Here is a 23,538-nt window from a genome sequence, read left to right on the forward strand (position 1 = left end):
TCCCAATTGTGTTTGAGTAGAATTTCTTCACTGCATCATTAGTACACATGCCCCCCCACGTATCACTTCTGTTATGGAGTGGAAATAGTTTCTCTTTACACCTGTGCAGAATAAGGAACTTGACCATGCCAACTAGAGATGAGTGGGAAGAAAATTGTAAAAAGTGCTGCCAACTAGAGACCGACCGACAATCGGTTGGGATGGTATTAGCCCATTCCTAATCTATCGGCCCTTGACTATGTTAGCATTCCCTCACCTCCTTCTCAAAACCCATTGAATGAGAAAGCCAGAGGTCCCTCCCCTCTGACCTTTTCCTCCAATGGGTTTTGAGGGGAATGCGAGGGGAGAGGGTGTGCAAGGAGTATGCAATTGAGATGCTCCCATAGAGAATGATAGAGGCCATTAGTGGCCAAATGGCAGTATTAGCTTCCACCATTTTAATGCAGTCAACTGGGTGGGACTTCCAACTTCACTGGCTAATCCCTCATGGTGACCCTGTCAGAGTCATGTCCAACCGAGTCATCGAGTTACAGCGGCTTGCGAAAGTATTCACCCCCCTTGGCATTTTTTCCTATTTTGTTGCCTTACAAACTGGAATTTTGGGGGGGGGGGGGTTGTATCATTTGATTTACACAATGCCTACCACTTTGAAGATGCAAAATATTTTTGGGTGAAACAAACAAGAAATAAGACAAAAAAACGTAACTTTAATCTGCGTAACTATTCACCCCCCAAAGTTAATACTTTGTAGAGCCACCTTTTGCAGCAATTACAGCTGCAAGTCTCTTGGGGTATGTCTCTATAAGATTGGCACATCTAGCCACTGGGATTTTTGCCCATTCTTACAAAACTGCCCCAGCTCCTTCAAGTTGGATGGGTTCTGCTGGTGTACTGCAATCTTTAAGTCATACCACAGATTCTCAATTGGATTGAGGTCTGGACTTGAACTAGGCCATTCCAAGACACTGAAATGTTTCTCCTTAAACCACTCAAGTGTTTTAGCAGTATGCCTAGGGTCATTGTCCTGCTGGAAGGTGAACCTCCCTCCCAGTATCAAATCTCTTGAAGACTGAAACAGGTTTCCCTCAAGAATTTCCCTGTATTTAGCGCCATACATCATTCCTTCAATTCTGACCAGTTTCCCAGTCCCTTTTGATGAAAAACATCACCACAGCCTGATGCTGCCACCACCATGCTTCACTGTGGGGATGATATTCTCTGAGTGATGAGAGGTGTTGGGTTTGCTCCAGACATAGCATTTTCCTTAATGGCCAAAAAGCTTAATTTTATTCTCATTTAACCAGAGTACCTTCTTCCATATGTTTGGGGAGTCTCCCACATGCCTTTTGGTGAACACCAAATGTGTTTGCTTATTTTTTTCTGGTGTTGCAGACTCTGGGCCTCTCAGAACAGGTGTATATATACTGAGATCATGTGACAGATCATGTGACACTTAGATTGCACACAGGTAGACTTTATTTAACTAATTATGTGACTTCTGAAGGTAATTTGTTGCACCATATCTTATTCAGGGGCTTCATAGCAAAGGGGGTGAATACATATGCACACACCACTTTTCAGTTTTTTTTTTTTTTTTTTTTTTTGAAACAAGTCATTTTTTTCATTTCACTTCACCAATTTTGACTATTTTGTGTGTGTCCATTACATGAAATCCAAATAAAAATCAATTTAAATTACAGGTTGTAATGCAACAAAATAGGAAAAATGCCAAGGAGGGTGAATACTGTTGCAAGGCACTGTCAGCCTATCGTTAAGAAAATGTACAACTTCAAAATGGAGATGGCCAGATACAAAGATGAGTCCTCTATGAATTCTACCTATCTCTACTGTCATCTGTGCTGCAACGTGTGTATTTGGGTTGTTAAACTCCTGCAAGGTGTGGCTTCTTTCTGCTCGCTCTGTGTTGGGTTTAGGACCGGGTTGCACTTTATTACAAAGGTATTTACAAAAGGAGACAAACAAATCAAATGTGATTGATATCCATGGCTATAAAGACAATAAATAATAGGTGTACAGTTTTAAAAAAATATATATTCTTGTTTGCCATTTTATTTTCCACAAGGTGGTGCAGCTGTTGCATTAAACCAAAAATGTCCTCCACTCAAATACAGGCCCCGAATACACAGACGGCATCTCAGACCGATAAGCAGATGGGCATTGTCTACACATGGAACCCTTTACTGCAGTTGGAATTAACGTAGGCCGAATCCACATTATTCACTCAACAATTTCACTGACCTACTGTTTATCATGGTGTGATTTCAATGTTTCGCTTCGTATAACACTGACACAATCCTATAAATAGTTTTAAATGACAGTATTTTTTTTCTGATTCTGAATCAGCCAGTGATAGACGAACGATTTCAACTTTTAATTCCAGTTAAAGAAAAAGAAGAATTCACAATGTTGAAAATAGGTTTAAATAAATATATTTTCAGGTGAACGGCATGTTGATGCAGAAATATTTTTGTTAGTAAGATAACTGAAGTATTTTCCAGTAAGCCTTGACTCCATTCTAACCATTTCTATTACCTATTTTAATAGTATTTAGCATACATCTAAAGCGCTTTTGTTAACATTGGAAAAATTCAGAGGCCTGAAGTTGCCAGACGTCAAATCATGTGCATAATATAACATTTAGCAGGCTTTAATCCAAAGCAACCTCCAGTCATGTGTGTCTACATTTCAACTATGGGTGGTCCCAGAAATTGAACACACGATAATCTTGTTGCAACTGAGCCTTACAGGACCACATAAAATCATGACAGAGCCCTGACAGACATCTTCCATAAGAGCACTAAAGGAAACCATCTTAAGTGAAGGGCCCACCTTGAGAGTCTCCATAACAGAAGATGGTTTCCTAATGTGTCACATTGAGCTCCGTCAGCATCTTCAGTAGTCCAACGCCTGTGTTAAATACAATAATAGGTAATATGCCAGTTAACAATGCAGCAGCCAAGGGAATACAGAAAACCCACGCGGAAGGTATCTGTTCTGTAACTCAAGGAAGAGTGTTCACTGAATGTGCAAAAACAACCAAACAGCAGGACGTAAACAGGTTATCGTCTAATTTTCAGGCAGTGTAATGTGAATTTTCTGTCTTGTTTAGCTTATGCTGGGTAAAATAACTCCTGTTGTCCCACAGGAGAGGGAATGAAGTAGTATGTTATGAGTGATATATGGTCTCTCTGTGTGTGTGTGGGGGGGGGGGAGGTCTAAGCGATCTAAGGTTTCCCGCTCGTCTCCTGTAACACTTCTCTCCCAGGACATGTTAGAGTGTGTTAGAGAGACATTAGGGTCAATGGAGAATGATGACCCTTCTCCGGCTTGGTATTCCTTTAAGGAGCGCCTTTGGACAACACACAATCGACTCTAACTTGATCAGAACCAGTGGCTTTTGTTCTTGTAAGCAGAAATTAACACTTCATTCCCCTTGGTCGGCAGAAATTGAACACTGCACTGCCTTGAAGGTCCTCTCGGGGACTAGAATAGATAATAGTGTTAAGTTAAAACAGCTCTGGACTGAAACACAATTAGCTAGTTTCCATGTTAGCAGAGAGAAGTCTGGTGGAGGAGATGATTATGTAGCCGTTAGCTATTGATCAAGGCAGCAGGTAATCTTCCTGGTGTTTATTAAGGATCCCCATTGGCTCCTGCCAAGGTAGCAGCTACTTTTACTGGGATCCAGCAACATTAAGGCAGGTACATACAATTAAAAATATTATATGACATTACATTTCATAACACTTTGGAAATGCATTCTCTGGAGTGATGAATCAAGCTTCACCATCTGGCAGTCCGATGGACGAATCTGGGTTTGGCGGATGCCAAGAGATCGCTACCTACCTGAATACATAGTGCCAAACCTTGTCGTCAGCAAACTTAATGATGGTGATGGAGTCGTGCTTGGACAGACAGTCATGGGTGAACGGGGAGTACAGGAAGTGACTAAGCACGCACCCCTGAGGGGCCCCCATGTTGAGGATTAGTGTGGCAGAAGTGTTATTGCCTAGCCTTCCCACCTTGTGGTGGCCCGTCAGGAAGTCCAGGATCCAGTTGCCGAGGGAGGTGTTTAGTTCCAGGGTCCTTAGCTTAGTGATGAGCTTTGTGGGAACTATGGTGTTGAACAGTGAGCTGCAGCCAGTTAACCCACTGTTCCCCTGGCGCCGAAGATGTGGATGTCGATTAAGGCAGCCCCCCGCACCTCTCTGATTCAGAGGGGTTGGGTTAAATGCGGAAGACACATTTCAGTTGAATTACGTTCAGTTGGACAACTGACTAGGTATCCCCCTTTGCCTTTCCTAGTCAATGAACGGCATTCTCAAATAGGTGTTCCTTTTCTCCATGTAGGAAAGGGCAGTGTGGAGTGCAATTGAGATTGCGTCATCTGTGGACCTGTTGGGGCGGTATGCGAATTGGAGTGGGTCTAGTGTTTCTGGGATGATAGTGTTGTTAGCCATGACCAACCAACCTTTCAAATCACTTTATGGCTACCAATGTGAGTGCTACGTGGCGGTAATAATTTAGGCAGGTTACCTTCGTGTTCTTGGGCACAGGGACTATGGTTGTCTGCTTGAAACATGTAGTTATTACAGACTTGGTCAGGGAGAGGTTGAAAAGGTCAGTGAAGACACTTGCCAGTTTATCTGTGCATGCTCCGAGTACACATCCTGGTAATCCGTCTGGCCCTGCGGCCTTGTGAATGTTTAAAAGTCTTACTCACATCGGCTATGGAGACACACAGTCGTCCAGAACAGCTGATGCTCTCAAGCATGCTTCAGTGTTGCTTGCCTCGAAGCAAGCATGATAGGCTCGCGTCCCTTGGCAGCTCGCAGCTGGGTTTCCGTAAATAGTTTGTAAGCCCTGCCATATCCGACGAGCGTCAGAGCCAGTGTAGTAGGATTCAATCTTAATCCTGTATTGACGCTTTGCCTGTTTCATTGCTCGTGGTATACTCCTCAATGCCATTGGATGAATCCTGGAACATGTTCCAGTCTGTGCTAGCAAAACAGTCCTGTAGCATAGTGTCCGCGTCATCTGACCACATCCGTATTGAGTGAGTCACTGCTACTTCCTACTTTAGTTTTCGCTTGTAAGCAGGAATCAGAAGGATAGAATTATGGTAATTCCAAATGGAGAGCGAGGGAGAGCATTGTACGAATGTCTGTGTGTGGAGTAAAGGTGGTCTAGAGTTTTTTTCCCCTCTGGTTGCACATGTGACGTGCTGGTAGATATGAGGTAAAACATATTCAAATTTGCCTGCATTAAAGTCCCTGGCCACTAGGAGCGCCGCTTCTGGGTGAGCATTTTCTTGTTTGCTTATGGCTTTATACAGGTCGATGAGTGAGGTCTTAGTGTCAGCATTGGTTTGTGGTAGTAAATAAACATCTCTGAAAAAAATGAATGAAAACTCTTTGTAGGTAGTGTGTTCTACAGCTTATGAGGTACCCTACCTCAGGCAAGAAATACCTCAAGACTTCCTTAATATTAGACACACCAGTTGTTATTGACAGACAGACACACACCACCACCACTTGGCTTACCGGATTTACCTGTTCTTTCTTTCCGAAGCACATAAAACCCAGCCAACTGTATAATATCCGTGTTGTCATTCAGCCATGACTCAGCAAAACATATGGAATCATGTAGTAACCAAAGAAAAGTGTTAAACTAATCAATCTATTTTATATTTTACATTCTTCAAAGTAGCCACCCTTTGCCTTGATGACAGCATTGCACACTCTTGGCATTCTCTCAGCCAGCTTCACCTGGAATGCTTTCCAACTCATCCCAAACCTGTCCAACTCATCCCAAACCATCTCAATCGGGTTAAGGTCGGGTGATTGTGGAGGCCAGGTCATCTAATGCAGCACTCCATCACTCTCCTTCTTAGTCAAATAGCCCTTACACAGCCTCAAGGTATGTTGGGTCATTGTCCTGAAAAACAAATTATAGTCCCACTAAGCCCAAACCAGATGGGATGGCGTATCGCTGCAGAATGCTGTAGTAGCCATGCTGGTTAAGTGTGCCTTGAATTCTAAGTAAATCACAGACAGTGTGACCAGCAAAGCACCATCGCACCACCTCCATGCTTCACGGTGGGAAATACACATGCGGAGATCATCCGTTCATCTACTCTGTGTCTCACAAAAGACAGATTTCCACCGGTCTAATATCCATTGCTCATGTTTCTTGGCCCAAGCAAGTCTCTTCTTATTATTGGTGTCCTTTCGTAGTTGTTTCTTTGCAGCAATTATTGTGCAAATGCAATATCCGTTACAACTGACAGAGAAGGTTGTATAGCCTTCAATAAATATTTTTGGGAATGTTCGTTCAAATTGCCAGTTTCTTTTTAATAAATATGAGGTAGAGATACTTCATCATGGTTCAGAGAGGCTGGTGAGTAAAGAGAGAAACCTAAGAGGGGGAGTTTGAGCAGCAGCTATGCAGTGTGCATAAAATAACACAAGCGCAGAACGTGATCCTTAGCTTTGAGAAAGCAGATTCCGGAGGGGCTTGAGTGGTGGCGACCGCGAAACATCTGTATTTGCAGCCACATTCTAGATGAAAATAGGGTCATCTACCCACTAATTAAACCCCACATATAATATACGGACAGCTGTGCACCACCCTTTGGGACTCCCGGTCCCGGCCAGTTGTGACGTAGCCTGGGATAAAACCCCAGGCTACAGTGACTTAGACCACTGCACCACTCGGGAGGCCATAGAAAATACTTCTGATCATAAAGTACTCTTAAGCCTTTCATTGAGGTCATGTTGAGGTACTTTTGACTGTAGCCCAGCAGCTAAGTGAATTTGTTTAAACTGTGATAGTCCACCAGATTTGACACACATGTCTAAAGAAGTCCTTTTTGGAAAAAAGTTTTAGAAATGTAACAGAAAACCTACCCTGTAATTGTCACTTTGGGTAAAATCTCATAGGAATGCATTATGTCCAGCCGAGAGAGACGGGTAAACCCATTTTAACAGTACAACTTTAGTCCGTCCCCTCGCCGGGCTCGAACCAGGGACCCTCTGCACACATAGACAACTGACACCCACGAAGCATCGTTACCCATCGCTCCACAAAAGCCATGGCTCTTGCAGGGCAAGGGGAACAACTACTTCAAGGTCTCAAGTGACGTCACCGATTGAAACGCTATTAGCACGCACCACCGCTAACTAGCTAGCCATTTCACATCGGTTACACAAACACTTTTATGATGAGACCTTTCAGCCTTTACACAAAGTAAGTAAGAGTATAAATAAAGATGTCTAGCTATAGCTCCATAGCAGATTTAACATATTATACTCATACTATAAAGGGACAGTTTTTAAAATGACCATCAACCAGCTCCATAGGGCTGTATTGGACAGGATCCACATGGCCATATTGGACAGGATTCACACGGCCATATCTCCATAAATAATTGGTACATACACCCCAATAATGTCTTAAAATGTTTGAGGGGGTCTGGAAAACACAACAAAATGGCCCAAGTATGCCATATGTATGTATCCTTTAAAGATTTTGTAGAAAAGTGGTGAAAAAGTGCCCAAATATATACCCAAATTACTGATTCTTTAACATCTAGCCTGCATTTACATTTTAGCAGACACTCTTATCCAGAGCGACTTACAGTTGGTGCATTCATCTTAAGATAGCTATACCAGACAACCAACCACATTATTTTATTTTATTTATTTATTTTTAATTACATTTTTATTTTTAATTATTCATAATACAAAAATCAACTTACATTGCTACATCAAACATGTCTAGCAAACTAAACACAGGTATTAACAATGCTCAAACATACACAAAATATCAATAAAACACAAAAAAGAAACAATTTAAGTGCAATTATATTTGCTCTGGAAATATCTTATTATAATGATTCATGAAGATGTTATTATTTTTGTTATTCACTAGGGTTAGTGTTTTAATAAGATAATTAAATTCAATCAGAAAAATTGGTAATTTTGGTATAGAATTTTGGAATTTTTATTTGTGTATAAAGTATTTGACAACAAGAATAAAAAAATTAATAATTTCAGTGGTTTTGTTATCATTGCAATAGTAACATATTATATATTTTATGTTAAAATTATAGGCAGTGTTCATAATGGTAAATAAGTATTTTGCAAGGTTATCCCAAAACTCTGCCACAAATTTACATTCAAAGAACAAGTGAGACAGATTCTCACCTTCTTTTTCACAGAAAACGCAGATATCATCAATAGCCACAAATTTGGACATCATAGAATTACATGGATATATCTTATGCAAAATGTTGAAGTGCACTTCCTTAACTTTGTTTGGTATACAGTATTTGTAAGGCCTTAACCATGCATTTGTCAGGAATAAGCATGTTCCAGAAAAACTTTCCTCTCGGTGTAAGTTGGTTTTGTGAATGAATAATTTCTTATATACAGTGCCTTGCGAAAGTATTCGGCCCCCTTGAACTTTGCGACCTTTTGCCACATTTCAGGCTTCAAACATAAAGATATAAAACTGTATTTTTTTGTGAAGAATCAACAACAAGTGGGACACAATCATGAAGTGGAACGACATTTATTGGATATTTCAAACTTTTTTAACATGTCAAAAACTGAAAAAAAAAGGGCGTGCAAAATTATTCAGCCCCCTTAAGTTAATACTTTGTAGCGCCACCTTCCTTTTGCTGCGATTACAGCTGTAAGTCACTTGGGGTATGTCTCTATCAGTTTTGCACATCGAGAGACTGACATTTTTTCCCATTCCTCCTTGCAAAACAGCTCGAGCTCAGTGAGGTTGGATGGAGAGCATTTGTGAACAGCAGTTTTCAGTTCTTTCCACAGATTCTCGATTGGATTCAGGTCTGGACTTTGACTTGGCCATTCTAACACCTGCATATGTTTATTTTTGAACCATTCCATTGTAGATTTTGCTTTATGTTTTGGATCATTGTCTTGTTGGAAGACAAATCTCCGTCCCAGTCTCAGGTCTTTTGAAAACTCCATCAGGTTTTCTTCCAGAATGGTCCTGTATTTGGCTCCATCCATCTTCCCATCAATTTTAACCATCTTCCCTGTCCCTGCTGAAGAAAAGCAGGCCCAGGTTTCATCTGACCAGAGCACCTTCTTCCACATGTTTGGTGTGTCTCCCAGGTGGCTTGTGGCAAACTTTAAACGACACTTTTTATGGATATCTTTAAGAAATGGCTTTCTTCTTGCCACTCTTCCATAAAGGCCAGATTTGTGCAATATACGACTGATTGTTGTCCTATGGACAGAGTCTCCCACCTCAGCTGTAGATCTCTGCAGTTCATCCAGAGTGATCATGGACCTCTTGGCTGCATCTCTGATCAGTCTTCTCCTTGTATGAGCTGAAAGTTTAGAGGGACGGCCAGGTCTTGGTAGATTTGCAGTGGTCTGATACTCCTTCCATTTCAATATTATCGCTTGCACAGTGCTCCTTGGGATGTTTAAAGCTTGGGAAATCTTTTTGTATCCAAATCCGGCTTTAAACTTCTTCACAACAGTATCTCGGACCTGCCTGGTGTGTTCCTTGTTCTTCATGATGCTCTCTGCGCTTTTGACGGACCTCTGAGACTATCACAGTGCAGGTGCATTTATACGGAGACTTGATTAAACACAGGTGGATTGTATTTATCATCATTAGTCATTTAGGTCAACATTGGATCATTCAGAGATCCTCACTGAACTTCTGGAGAGAGTTTGCTGCACTGAAAGTAAAGGGGCTGAATAATTTTGCACGCCCAATTTTTCAGTTTTTGATTTGTTAAAAAAGTTTGAAATATCCAATAAATGTCGTTCCACTTCATGATTGTGTCCCACTTGTTGTTGATTCTTCACAAAAAAATACAGTTTTATATCTTTATGTTTGAAGCCTGAAATGTGGCAAAAGGTCGCAAAGTTCAAGGGGGCCGAATACTTTCGCAAGGCACTGTATTTATCTTATATATTTATCACAACAAGATATCTCAAGTAAGCTAACTTAGCCTTCCAATCTGAGTTCTGGATAAACTCTGTGATCATTCCCAAAACTAAGATGACTTTTCATTAGTGTAGTTAGACCACTGGGAACGGCTTTGATCACAGAAATAAACTCTCTGAAAGGTATTGGAAACTCTTTCAATGTTATAAATTGTTCATAGCTGAGAATATTACCCTTGTTGTCGAAAATATCAAGGACAAAGTCAATATTCCTCTCATGCCAGCTGGGGTAGAACAATGACTTATTCCTTACAGTTATGTCTGAATTATTCCACAAAAGAGCTTTATGAGGGGAACAATTGTGCAGGAAACATATTTTCCAGGCCAGTAAAGCTTGTTGGTGAAACCTAGCCAATTTAGCAGGTAATCTTTCAGGAATATAATTACATTTCAGTAAAAATTGAAGACCTCCCAATTTATTAAACATTATTTGGAATGAAATACCATATTGAATCAGTATTGAGCAAACATTTTTTCAACCAGTTTATCTTGAAAGTGTTATTTATGTCAACAAAGTCCAACACTTCTAGACCGCCTTCAGCTCTTTGGTTAGAAAGGACATATTTTTTTCATTTGTGAGGCTTATTTTTCCAGAGGAAGTCAAGAAAGGTCTTATTGATCTCTTTACAAGTAGCTGGATTTACACATAACGATAATGAGGGGTACACAAAACGAGACAGTCCCTCTGCCTTGGACAGAAGTACTCTCCCAAGTATAGAAAGATCTCTTTGTAGCCAATTATTAAATATATGTTTAGTTCTCTTAATTTTAGGAGAGAAATTCAAATGTTGTCTGACTAAGTGGTTTTTTGACAGATGTATTCCTAAATATTTAACACAGTCCTTTACAGGAATATTTTCAATTTCTTTATCATCAGAGTCAAATAAACATAACATTTCACATTTAGAAACATTCAGTTTTAATCCTGATGCAATAGAAAATGCAGTTATAGCTCAACCAACCACATTATGTTAACGTCCAAAAGCGGCCGTCGCGTCACAGGCTCTCTTCTCACTTCCCCTGAAAACCGGAACATCCGGTTGTTGGGGTTTCGGCAGAGGCAAGCCTTTCCCAAACACTGCGTGGACCTGTCCGCTCTGGGGACTGAGGGAGGCGGGGCGTGGAAACGGTGTACGACCGGTAAACATCTGGGATGGGAATGTAAAAAACTACCAACGGTACGCGAACACGAAACCGCCTTAGACGGAGTGCCATCGGGGCATAAAGTAAAGACTGTCCATCGAGATTCCAATGGAAGCGGATGGTTTCCCGAGAAGGCATCGGATGACAGCGGAGACAGCAGGCGGGAACGCCGGGGTTGCTGGAGCCTCAGCCGGCGCAGAGGTCCGATGGTTCAGTGGAAGGATCTGGGGAGTGTCGGAGAGCCTCGTTGGGAATTTGTCTCCCCGGATCGGAGGCGATGCAGAGATCCAGACTGTTCAGTTTAGCGGTGGCCCTCCTGAAATAGCAGATGCTTCGGAACCGGAGTATGAGGGTTTGCCGCAAGGCGCTTCCACCAGCACCCACATGTTTGCAGGAGCAGTGGCTGGGATCATGGAGCATTGCCTGATGTTCCCCATCGACTGTGTCAAGGTAACGCGGTAGGCTATGTTGGGCTAGCGTTAGCCGCTAACTTAGATAGTTAACCGTTAGATAGTTAACCGACTTGTCTTGGAGCTTGGGCACATTACATTGGAGGGTTAGAAATTACTTTGCTCGTCATGATGTGGCTTCAGCAATCATGCGAATCCGATTGGTGGCCACCATGTCAATAAGTTTGTCAGTCACAGCACATATGAGGCAAGGTCGAAACCAGACAGGCTAATATTTCAGCTAGGACGCTAACTTAGCATGCTAACGAGCTAACTTCCATCCACTACGAATATCAGTGGATCGAGAATCCTCTACTTGCTAGATTAGGGAACGTTACCTAGCTAGTTAGTTACTGCAGTGCACACAAGTTACTTTTGTCACATATTTAGTCGCCATATTCATTAACTTAACTTTGGCATACAGAATTTCAATAAAGTGGAAAGGTAAACTTTTAGGAATTTAATATTGCCGTTGTTGTCATCTTATTAGCTAGCTGTCTAACGTTAGCCATTTTAGCTGTTAGTTAGCTAACCAAAACAGCAAGGTCGGCCTCTGGCTGTGCATCGGCTCGAGTCTGGGGTTGAATGATGATTAGCTAGTACTGTAGCCAGCTATTTAGTTGGCGCCTGATATAATGGGTTTAGGCTTAACATTTTCCTACTGCAATTTACTATGGTCCCTATTGCCATTAGTGTGCACCCCCAGGTAGTTTTTCATACTAATAACACGCAAAGTTATTTTTCGCTTTGAGAAAGGAGACTGTTAGGTGGAATGAAGCAGCACATGTGCCCCATTTCCTGTACATGTATACACATCACCCGCTGACTGTTGCCCACCACCGTCGCCCACCAGCTAGCTAGGTGACTAGTAACCGTAGGAGAGTATGTGATCGATTAGTAGCTAACGTTACATTTGAAAACGTTCCAAACTGCTTTTAGCATGCATATGGCTTCTAGGTGTAACTCCCTGTATTTCCAAACTGTCCCTGTATTCAAGAAGAGAACCCATAGGTTAGTACAGGCACCCTGGATTCTGTCAAAAAGTCTTAGATTGTCAATGGGTGAGTTCGTTTTGCATGGCCCGGTTCCCCGGTTGGAAGGAGATTCAATAGAAACCAATGGTGTACAATGTGGAAACTCCGCACACCCGGGGCATCGGGCCATGCAAAACGAACTTGCAATGCTAATTGCTACCTGGCAGCATTTAGATGGGGTAGAACTGTTCTTTGTTTACAGAAAATACCGGGCTGGATGTCCTGGGATTAAGAGCACAATGCTTCTATGTTGCTGTGCTCATTATGCAGAATTAGGCTGACAGGTTGGCTCTACCACTGCACACTCTTAGAACCATAGTTCTGTTTATTGTTATATTATAAGACTTTAAATGTGTGTTGGATGAAGTGCTTAGCCGGGATGACTTAGGTGTTATGTAAACAAGATGTGTTAAGTTACATTAGCCTATGCTGTTTTGACAGGCCCACTCACTGATTTAGGTCTGCTCTGCACATGAGAGCCCAGTGTTTTGTCTGGTATATTTTGTGGTCCCTGTAGAAAGAGTCATGAGTTGGTCACTGGTGGTGTTTGGGAGCATCAAAACCGTGATATATCATCGGTAAATTGTGACTGACTGATCTACAAATAATATTGAGTAGTTATTTAAGATTCAGGGAGATTTGTAGACCGCTGCGGTCATTGTGTACAACTATGCAGTTAGCAGAGACAGACCAACCGAGTCAGAGCGGTCAGGTAGGGAGACGAGTCAGCTGTTAGTGTCAGGTGGGAGAGCAGGGCTCTCTTAGAACAAAGCGGAGATTCGTCTGTCTTTCCCAGCTGTATTTCCTACCTCTGATCCAGGTGCTGCTCACACAGCTTGGGCTTCGTCTCAGTCGTCTAAAATGGCTTCCTCTCCAGTCTCCTCTCTTCAACGACATGAAAGAACAGGACAGTCGAAAAAAAAAGTTCCCAGTTGGCATCCGGCCACTGTGTTGCTTTCACATATACTGAGTTTTCAAATGCGCGCAGACAAAGTAAAGGAGACTAGGAAAGCATGTGTCTTTAAAGTATTGAGGTGCAGCCCAGACAGTGAAACAGTCTGCTTGCAGAGGAAGGGCAGCCTGAGACACAGACTCACTGATCTGTAAATCATGTCACCTGTCAAACAACATGGCATTGACCGTCTTTACTTATAAACACATTAGCAGATCTCTACAGAGGGGACCTAGCTCAAGCTGACAGCTGACCCCAGTGGACTAACAGTTGATAATCCTCGGAAAATAGCTTGCAGTGGTTGTCACACAGATTGCACAGTAGAGATAATGTCAACTCGTTGTTTACACTCATTCCAAAGGTTGAGGTTAGAAAGGCACTTTCTAGACAAGCTAAGCTCTCTGCAATACACAACCATAGGCTACATATCGTGTGTCGTGGCTGAGAGAACTGTTCTTATTTCCTTTAACATTGATTCATACCGAAGTCTCATTGAAACATTGACATCAAATATCTTCCAAGATGGCGCTGTTCTAAACGTTTCAAGGCCATCCAGGTACTGCTACATTATGCATGGTTGGTTGACGTGTGGGAGTCTGCTCTCTCTTACAGGCCCCGGCATTCCACAGTGCTTTACAGTTCCTGTAACACACTGACATACACACTGCAGCAAGCAATCAGCATGTGTTGTCCATTCAGCTGTAGCCCGGGCCTCTCCTTTGGACGTTATTAGAAGACCCTCTATGCGTTTCACAGCACTAGCTGGTCCCTAGCCTCACAGAGAGAGGATGAACCCTGAACCTTGACACTGGCCCCTAGCCTCACAGAGAGAGGATGAACCCTTAACCTTGACACTGGTCCCTAGCCTCACAGTGAGAGGATGAACCCTTAACCTTGACACTGGTCCCTAGCCTCACAGTGAGAGGATGAACCCTGAACCTATCTCTGATGGGTGGTCGAATGTTTGTGGGCAAGGAATAATTAACTAGATCTCCATCCCTCCACCAGTATTCTACAAGAGCACAGACACAACGGTCTCTACATTGCAGATGAGCTGAAGGCAGTCATCAATGAACTTGCACCACAGAAGGTATTTGCACTGGTGACAGACCATGCTGCGAACATGAAGGCTGCTTGGTCTAAAGTGGAGGAGTCCTACCCTCACATCACACCCATTGGCTGTGCTGCTCATGCATTGAATCTGCTCCTCAAGGACATCATGGCACTGAAAACACTCTACAAGAGAGCCAATGAAATGGTTAGGTATGTGAAGGGTCATCAAGCTATAGCAGCAGTCTACCTCACCAAGCAAAGTGAGAAGAATAAGAGCACCACATTGAAGCTGCCCAGCAACACTTGTTGGGGTGGTGTTGTCATCATGTTTGACAGTCTCCTGGATGGGAAGGAGTCTCCAAGAAATGGCCATATCACAGTCTGCTGATATGGACAGCCCCATCAAGAGGATCCTACTGGATGATGTATTTTGGGAAAGAGTGGTAAGCAGAGTGAAACCTATAGCAGTAGCCATTGCATAGATTGAGGAAGACAATGCCATCATGTCTGATGTTCAGACTCTGCTTGCAGATGTAATATAATAAATCCATACTGCCCGGCCCACTTCACTGTTGTGCCAAGCAGAGGAAACTGCAGTTCTGAAATGCATCAAAAAGCGTGAAGACTTGTGCCTGAAGCCCAAACACACTGCAACGTACATGTTGGACCCCAAGTATGCTGGCAAGAGCATCCTGTCTGGTGCAGAGATCAACAAGGCCTATGGTGTTATCACTATTGTGTCTCGCCACCTTGGCCTGGATGAGGGCAAGGTTCTTGGCAGTCTGGCGAAGTACACTTCCAAGCAAGGGCTTTGGGATGGAGATGCAATATGGCAGTCGTGCCAACATATCTCATCAGCCACCTGGTGGAAGGGACTTTGTGGATCTGAGGAAATTTCCCATATTGCCTCAATCATCCTCCAAATCCCACCAACATCCGCCACCTCAGTGCAACTGGTCCTTGTTTGGGAACACACACACACCAAAGCACACAACAGGCTGACCAATACAAGGGTTGAATAATTGGTGGCCATCCGGGCAGATCTGAGGCTGACAAGTGAAGATGAGACTTCAGTCTGATGTTCAAGAGGTGGACATTGAGGAGGTCCAGGGAGAAGACATGGAAGCCTGAGAGGATAACAACCAAAGCTTTAGTTTCTAGACTATCATTTTACAGATGTGTGTTGAAAACATTTTTGGGAGATGCGATGGATCATTGGAGATAATTCAATATTCCCTTTTGTTGTTCAGTGAAATCATCCCATGTGAAGAGTCAACTCATTTAATTAAAGTTCAATTTGTCACTAAATTGTTTTTTTAAATTTCTATTGGAAGGATTTAATCATTTGCAACTATGTCTAATGATAAGGTAAAAGGTTTATGTCTCTGTATGATATGGTAAATATATCCAATGCAAATAATTCCACAGTTTAAATGGTATTAATTTTCATATATTTCTGTTAATTCCCATATATTCCCATGGAATGTTTCCACCTGTGGATATTCCCCAAAATGTGCAACCCTGAGCCTCACGGGATGAACACTGAACCTGGACACTGGCCCAGCGATAAGGAGTGTGTGTAAGGGCAGGGCGTGTGAGTGCTGCTGGGGGGGGGGTGGCTCACAGAAAGGCAGCTTATGTCCCTCTGACCTTGGGTCTCCTTATTCAACACGTCCTTCTGTTTAACACGAGGGATGGGCACGACCACTCAAAATGTTCAAACGTGAAACTATTTAGCATGTGGAAGCACTGCCAATATTATGACTTGGCTTTTTTAATATATTACAACTACTGCACTCATCCCACCTCTGCTAAGATTTTATTCCAACATGGAAGTTTCTCAAATGTAATTTAAACATTCTGGTTAGATTATGGTATGGTGAGAAGTGTGTGGTTAGGTTATGACTTGGGTAACCAGTAGGTCTGTGACCTCTAACCTCTCCCCTGTGTAGACGCGAATGCAGAGCCTACAGCCTGAGCCTGCCGCCCGCTACCGGAATGTGATGGACGCGCTTCGGCGAATCATAACCACAGAGGGTGTCTGGCGACCAATGAGAGGGCTGAATGCCACGGCCGTGGGGGCAGGACCGGCACATGCTCTCTACTTTGCCTGCTATGAGAAACTGAAGAAGAGTCTGGGTGACATCATCCATCCTGGTGCTAACAGCCACCTGGCCAACGGTATACCGGGAAAACACAGCACACACAAGGCATATACATGCAAAGCACACGCACAAAATGCACATGTGTGCATACCAAGCCTGTACTTCTCCTACATACAGTAAATGACCTTGTTTTTTTCTTGTAAACACTCATTTCATTTGGTGTTTCCAATATTATTCTTAGCAACTCAATCAAGTAGTGAATTATTTAGTTCTGTAGTCCTGTAATGTTGGTTCACACTGCAGAGAGGGAGAGGCCCTTTTCTCCCCTGGGCACTAAGCAGATGCTACTAGGACTAACCTAGATGAACCTTGTTCTCAGACACTGAGTTGTGTGGGTGGGTGAGTGAGTCAGCCTGCCACCTGGAGCACAGTGGCTGAGGAGTGGTGCTACATTGTTCCTATAGCCCCATTCTGTGGACAGTAGACAGGACTACTGCTTGAGCTCCAGGATCTCTCATACCCAGACAGTAAGCAGGCCCTGGTTTCTCTCTTGGTTTCGTCCTGGGTTCCTGTCTTTCTAGGGAGTTTTTCCCTAGCTACCGTGCTTCTGCATTGCTTGCTCTTTGGGGTTTTAGGCCAGGTATCTGTATAACTGCTGATGTAAAAAGAGCTTTATAAAATACATTTTAATTGATTGATTGGCCTGAAACTAACTTGTTGGTCCACTCGCCAGTGTGATGAAAAACATCACCAGCCACTTTGGCGGGGTATCAGCTGGTGGTGGGGTCTAATTCTGGCCCTGCAGGCTAGTAGGAGTGGTATTTATCTGGCCGCGCGGCTGATATGACCCCGTATGAATGGTCAGCATTCTGCCGAGTCAGCCACATTCACAGACTGACTGCATCAGAGACCTTCAGAGGGTAAAGAAAGACACTATTATTACTGCAGGAATTGTTTCTGTCCCCCGTAGAGTTGTAACTAGCTTTATTAGAGAGCATGTGAAAGGAAAGCAGACTGCAGTTAGAACCAGACTAACAGTCCTCTGAGAGTTCACTAGGTAGCTGTCATCAAGGTCTGTCCACACACAGTTCTAATTTGCACGACAAGAAACTTGAAACACAGTTTGCTCAGACAAAGCAAGTACTAGAGAATATTTCTCTATTTATCCCTGTTTCTGTTCTCTGCTTTTTCTCTCTCTTCTTCCCAGGTCAGCTGTCTTCTCTCTTCTTCCCAGGTCAGCTGTCTTCTCTGCTTTTTCTCTCTCTTCTTCCCAGGTCAGCTGCCTTCTCTGCTTTTCCTCTCTCTTCTTCCCAGGTCAGCTGTCTTCTCTGCTTTTCCTCTCTCTCTTCTTCTCAGGTCAGCTGTCTTCTCTGCTTTTTCTCTCTCTTCTTCCCAGGTCAGCTGTCTTCTCTGCTTTTCCTCTCTCTCTTCTTCTCAGGTCAGCTGTCTTCTCTGCTTTTCCTCTCTCTCTTCTTCTCAGGTCAGCTGTCTTCTCTGCTTTTCCTCTCTCTCTTCTTCTCAGGTCAGCTGTCTTCTCTGCTTTTCCTCTCTCTCTTCTTCTCAGGTCAGCTGTCTTCTCTGCTTTTCCTCTCTCTCTTCTTCCCAGGTCAGCTGTCTTCTCTGCTTTTCCTCTCTCTCTTCTTCCCAGGTCAGCTGTCTTCTCTGCTTTTTCTCTCTCTTCTTCTCAGGTCAGCTGTCTTCTCTGCTTTTTCTCTCTCTTCTTCCCAGGTCAGCTGTCTTCTCTCTTCTCCCCCCCTCCCTTGTTTCCAAGTCAGGGGAGAGGCAGGGTAAGAGATTGCAGATGTGCCCAGTAGAGGAAGAGAAGTTTTAACTGGTCCATCAGCAGTGATGATGTCCTGTTTTACCACTAGAGAGAACTAGAGGATTTCTCCTCTGCTTTTTCGTTCATTCCCTGCAATCTTTCTCTCTCTCTTGTTGTTGTTCACCATTGGGGTGTGTGTGTGTGTGTGTGTTACAGGTACGGCAGGGTGTGTAGCCACATTGCTTCATGACGCAGCCATGAACCCATCTGAAGGTACATTTCTCTGTCTATAAATAATCTCTCTCTTTCCCTGGGCCAGGGACACAGGTCTCACGGCACTGTTTTGAACCTGCTTTTCTCCTTCTGATGCATGGGGTGTATTAAACTTCTTGACGCACCCATCCCTTTAGCGGGATCATTTTCATCAACACCCGCTGAACTGCAGAGCACCAAATTCAAATTAAATTACTAAAAATATTTCATTTTCATGAAATCACAAGTGCAATATAGCAAAACACAGTTTAGCTTGTTGTTAATCCACCTGGCGTGTCAGATTTCAATACAGCTTTTCGGCGAAAGCATAACAAGCGTTTATGTAAGAACATCTCTCTCAGTCGACAAAATATTACAAATAGCTAGCAGCCAAGTAGATTGGTCACGAAGGTCAGAAAAGCAATAGATTAAATCGCTTACCTTTGATGATCTTCGGATGTTTGTACTCACGAGACTCCCAGTTACACAATAAATGTTCCATAAAGATTATTTTTATATCCAAAATACCTCCATTTGTTTGGCACATTATGTTCAGAAATCCACAGGCGCAAGCGGTCACGACATCACAGACGAAAATTCCAAATAGTATCCGTAATGTCCACAGAAACATGTCAAACGTTTTTTTATAATCAATCCTCAGGTTGTTTAAAAAAAATATAATCGATAATATATCAACCGGGACTGTCGCTTTTTCAATAGGAGAGGGAGAGACAATGGCTGCCCCACTCTGTTGCGCAAGCAAAACTCAGCTATCCAACAACCAGCTATCCACTGACGCGATGTTATCTTTCTCGCTCATTTTTTCAAAATAAAAGCTTGAAACTGTCTAAAGACTGACACCTTGAGGAAGCCATAGGAAAAGCAATCTGGTTGATATCCCTTTAAATGGAGGCAAGCCATCCAATGGAACAGAGAGCTTTCAGGAAAAACAGCACTTCCTGGTTTGATTTTCCTCAGGTTTTCGCCTGCAATATCAGTTCTGTTATACTCACAGACAATATTTTGACAGTTTTGGAAACTTTAGAGTGTTTTCTATCCTAATCTGACAATTGTGCATATTCTTGTTTCTGGGCCTGAGAAATAGGCAGTTTCAAATGGGTATGTCTTTTAGCCAAAAACGAAAATCCTGCTACCTACACTCAAGAAGTTAAGGACACTGAGATGTTGTTTGCTGCAGATAAACCACTGTGTCAGAGCTCTCTCTGCAGGTTTAGCACCTTGTACCTCTAGGGCCTAGCCTGTTTATTCTACCTGCTAGCTAGGTGGAGGGGGAGATTGGGGGGTGGGGGGCAGGTAGAGGGAGGGAGCAGGTTTTTAGCTTCAACAGCCTAAATAAATCTGTTAAATCCTTTGAGGAAGTTATGACTGTGCAGGTTTTTTATTTGGTCAATCATTTTGCTATTTCTTTTTCATTCTCTGGACTCTGTTCCTGGTCCCTGATGATGTAAACACACCTGGCAATCCTGTCTTTCTAATACTCCCTCCATCCCTCCCTCCCCTCTACTCACCTGTCCCTTCCTCCCTCTACCTACCTGTCCCTTCCTCCCTCCCCCCTCTACTCACCTGTCCTTTCCTCCCTCCTGTCCCTTCCTCCCTCTACTCACCTGTCCCTTCCTCCCTCTCCTCTACTCACCTGTCCCTTCCTCCCTCTCCTCTACTCACCTGTCCCTTCCTCCCTCTCCTCTACTCACTTGTCCCTTCCTCCCTCCCCTCTACTCACCTGTCCCTTCCTCCCTCCCTCCCTCCCCTCTACTCACCTATCCCCCCCTCCCTCTTTTTCTCCCTGTCCAGTGGTGAAGCAGCGATTGCAGATGTATAACTCTCCATACCGCGGCGTGATGGACTGTGTGCGTGCCGTGTGGCAGAGCGAGGGCCCTGGGGCCTTTTACCGCTCCTACACCACCCAGCTCACCATGAACGTCCCCTTCCAGGCTCTCCACTTCATGACCTACGAGTACCTCCAGGAGCTGCTCAACCCCCACAGACAGTACAACCCCTCCTCACACATGGTGTCTGGAGCCCTGGCCGGGGCCATCGCTGCTGCAGCCACCACCCCTCTGGATGTCTGCAAGACCCTGCTCAACACCCAGGAGTCCCTGGTGGGGCTCCCCGCTGCAGGCCAGGGTGGAGGTCAGGGGACACACAGACACATCACGGGCCTGGCCCATGCCTTCCGGACAGTGTACAGGCTGGGTGGCCTGCCTGGGTTCTTTAAAGGAGTCCAGGCCAGGGTGATCTATCAGATGCCCTCCACAGCCATCAGCTGGTCCGTCTATGAGTTCTTCAAGTACGGAATCACCAAGCACCAGCACGAGAAGAGGGTCGCGCTGCAGCGGGAGGAAAAATAAATCATGTCCTATTTTCTTTCAGCCATATCTCTTCACCATATCTTCCTTTTTTTTTTTAAATCTATCAACCTCCTTCCTTTTCCTTTGGAGCAGGTGTTCAGAGCGAGGGAGAAATGAGGAAGAATCGACACGCACATAAACCAACCAATACCCACCTTATTTACCCCGTTCAGACTGCCAATAAGACACTTCCATCTGTGGCTCAACCATCAACATCTCTGCTAAACTGTTTGAAACTGAGAATTTACAATACACTATGAAAGTGAATATGTGATGTATTGACGGTACGTGTTCAATGTATACCCATATAACGCACATAAACGTCAACCTGAAAGAGATGCTTCTGTTTTACTCCAGCGGATTTAGTTGTGAAATATGTGAAGTGTCCAGCACCTTTCATAGAGTATTGTTGGGATGAATTTGACGACAGCTGTTCTGTCGGTGTTCTTAAAGGCAGACTGTGACCTCATCATACACAGACAGTTGGCCACTTCCTGCTTTCGGAAATTAACAACAAGATTGTCCAATTGAGGCGCAGATTGGAAATAGCCAGTAGTGGCGGTCATCTTGGCAGATTTGGATTCTGTTATTGTTATGTGTTAGCGGGAAGTCGCCCAGCTTTGTATGATGATCTATTACGGAGTCTACCTGTAGTGTTAATTCTTGCGTTTTAATGTATCTGGATGAGAATGTTGTTCACTGTAAGCCCCACCAGGGGGCACTGTGACCATCCCAATAAAGCTCTTGAGTAATATCATTTGGCCAGGTGTGAGTGACAGTGGGCCTTTAGGGGGCATTTGTGTAAACCCAGACAATTGTTTATAGGCTTCAGGCACAAGATCGCCTTAACCCCAGGCCTAGTATCAGTTTGTCATTTTGTGAACTGGTAGAGACGTAACCTCTTCTTGAGGTTTGAAATCAGGAATTTCTCTCAAAATATAGACTTAAATAAATATATAACTTAAATATATTGCTGCCAGCAAGTTGTAAAGTACAGTAAATATATTCTGAGAGGAACTATTGAGTTAAAGTGATTCCTGAACCCCTACAGTACTAACGTTGGTTGGTTTTCACTTTGGCTTTGGTATATAGAAAGAATGGAGAGAATCACCATGGATCTTTGGACAATTCATTGGAAGATAAATTCCATCTTGCCTTGTTATTTGCACTGATGTAAGGAGAGTGGGGTGGGGTGGGGTGGGGGGTTTGCCCAGATCTCACTTTGTACTTTTGCTTTGAGTAGATCAAATTCTTGGATGGGTTAGCCCACACAGGTGACAGGTAGCTTAGCGCTTAAGAGCGTTTGGACCGTAACTGAAAGGTTGCTGATTCAAATCCACGAGCCGACCAGGTTTTAACATATACTGATGAGCCCTTGAGCGACGCACTTAATCCTGATTGCTCCTGTATGTCGCTCTGCATTTGACTAAAATAACTCCAATGTAAACACACTTCAGTTTACAGTCACACCCTTGTTTTACCTAGACTGACTGGCTGTTCCTGTATTAAAAAGAACACATGAAGGTTTAGACAGGACAGCTTGGCTAAAACAGAGGCTGACTGGCACAAACACAATATGGATTCCCACGCATGAAGCAAAATCTACACTACAGAAACATGTTTACATCATGTGAATGTTACGGTCTGGCCCTGACTCGAAAGGGTCAAGAAGGAAAGAGCTCATGTTTCAGGGGAACTTCCATTGAAAGGTTTCTGCACAAGTCATCTGTTTGTTTAATAGGCCGCACTGAAGACTTCAGGTAGAAGTAACCGTTAGACACAGATCTAGGATCAGCTTCCTCTCCCGAAATACTAACTTAACCATTGGAGAGAATGCTACACTGGCCTTAGATCAGTGGCTAGGGGTGTGACGTCATTATACTGTTGTGTATTAACTATTACATGAATTGATTGATTAAGGGACTTATCCATGACACTCGGTGTGTATGGCTGTGTTTATACAGGCAGCCCAATTCTGATCTCTTAACAATAATTGGTATTTTTACCAATCGGATCCGATAATTGGACACAAGGTCAGAATTGGGCTGCCTGTGTAAATGTAGCCTATGTGGCCTCAGCTGTGTGTGTGGATGATGAATGCAGCTGATCAGTCTTCTTGACCTCTGTCTGACTGTCCCCTGTAATCCTGTCTGATCAATAAACAGAGCAGTAGACTCCCTCAGGTTGCCCACAGGTGCTGTTACACTTGTTTGCATTGTTTGTTTTCGTACACACAGACACATATACCTTTCCTCTCAGCAACAACAAAACAATGCAGTAGAATCTCACATACTGCGATCGAAAGCTTAAAGGCCGTTTTTATATCGATATCAAATCCTTTGTGGGTAACAATTAAGTACCTAACTGTAATAGTTTTACATCAGAATGGTTGAAAAGAAG

At 43.4% G+C, this 23,538-nt stretch overlaps 1 protein-coding gene across 1 annotated transcript; it reads left to right on the forward strand.

The window, feature by feature from the left end:
- Positions 1–10,860: 10,860 nt before the first annotated feature.
- LOC110499341 (mitoferrin-2) lies at positions 10,861–23,317 on the forward strand. Its single transcript, XM_036956203.1, has 4 exons — positions 10,861–11,612; positions 16,603–16,831; positions 18,734–18,790; positions 20,582–23,317. The coding sequence occupies exons 1-4, from the start codon at positions 11,271–11,273 to the stop codon at positions 21,136–21,138; spliced, it is 1,185 nt and encodes a 394-aa protein (XP_036812098.1). The 5' UTR covers positions 10,861–11,270; the 3' UTR covers positions 21,139–23,317.
- The last annotated feature ends 221 nt before the right edge of the window (positions 23,318–23,538 follow it).

Source organism: Oncorhynchus mykiss, chromosome 20, assembly GCF_013265735.2.
Source record: "Oncorhynchus mykiss isolate Arlee chromosome 20, USDA_OmykA_1.1, whole genome shotgun sequence".
Lineage (NCBI taxonomy): Eukaryota > Metazoa > Chordata > Actinopteri > Salmoniformes > Salmonidae > Oncorhynchus > Oncorhynchus mykiss.

Coding starts and splice junctions, on each gene's coding strand:
- LOC110499341 (XM_036956203.1), top strand. CDS start 11,271: ATGGAAGCGGATGGTTTCCCGAGAAGGCATCGGATGACAGCGGAGACA. Junction 11,613..16,602: donor TCCCCATCGACTGTGTCAAG/GTAACGCGGTAG, acceptor TCCCCTGTGTAG/ACGCGAATGCAGAGCCTACA. Junction 16,832..18,733: donor TAACAGCCACCTGGCCAACG/GTATACCGGGAA, acceptor TGTGTGTTACAG/GTACGGCAGGGTGTGTAGCC.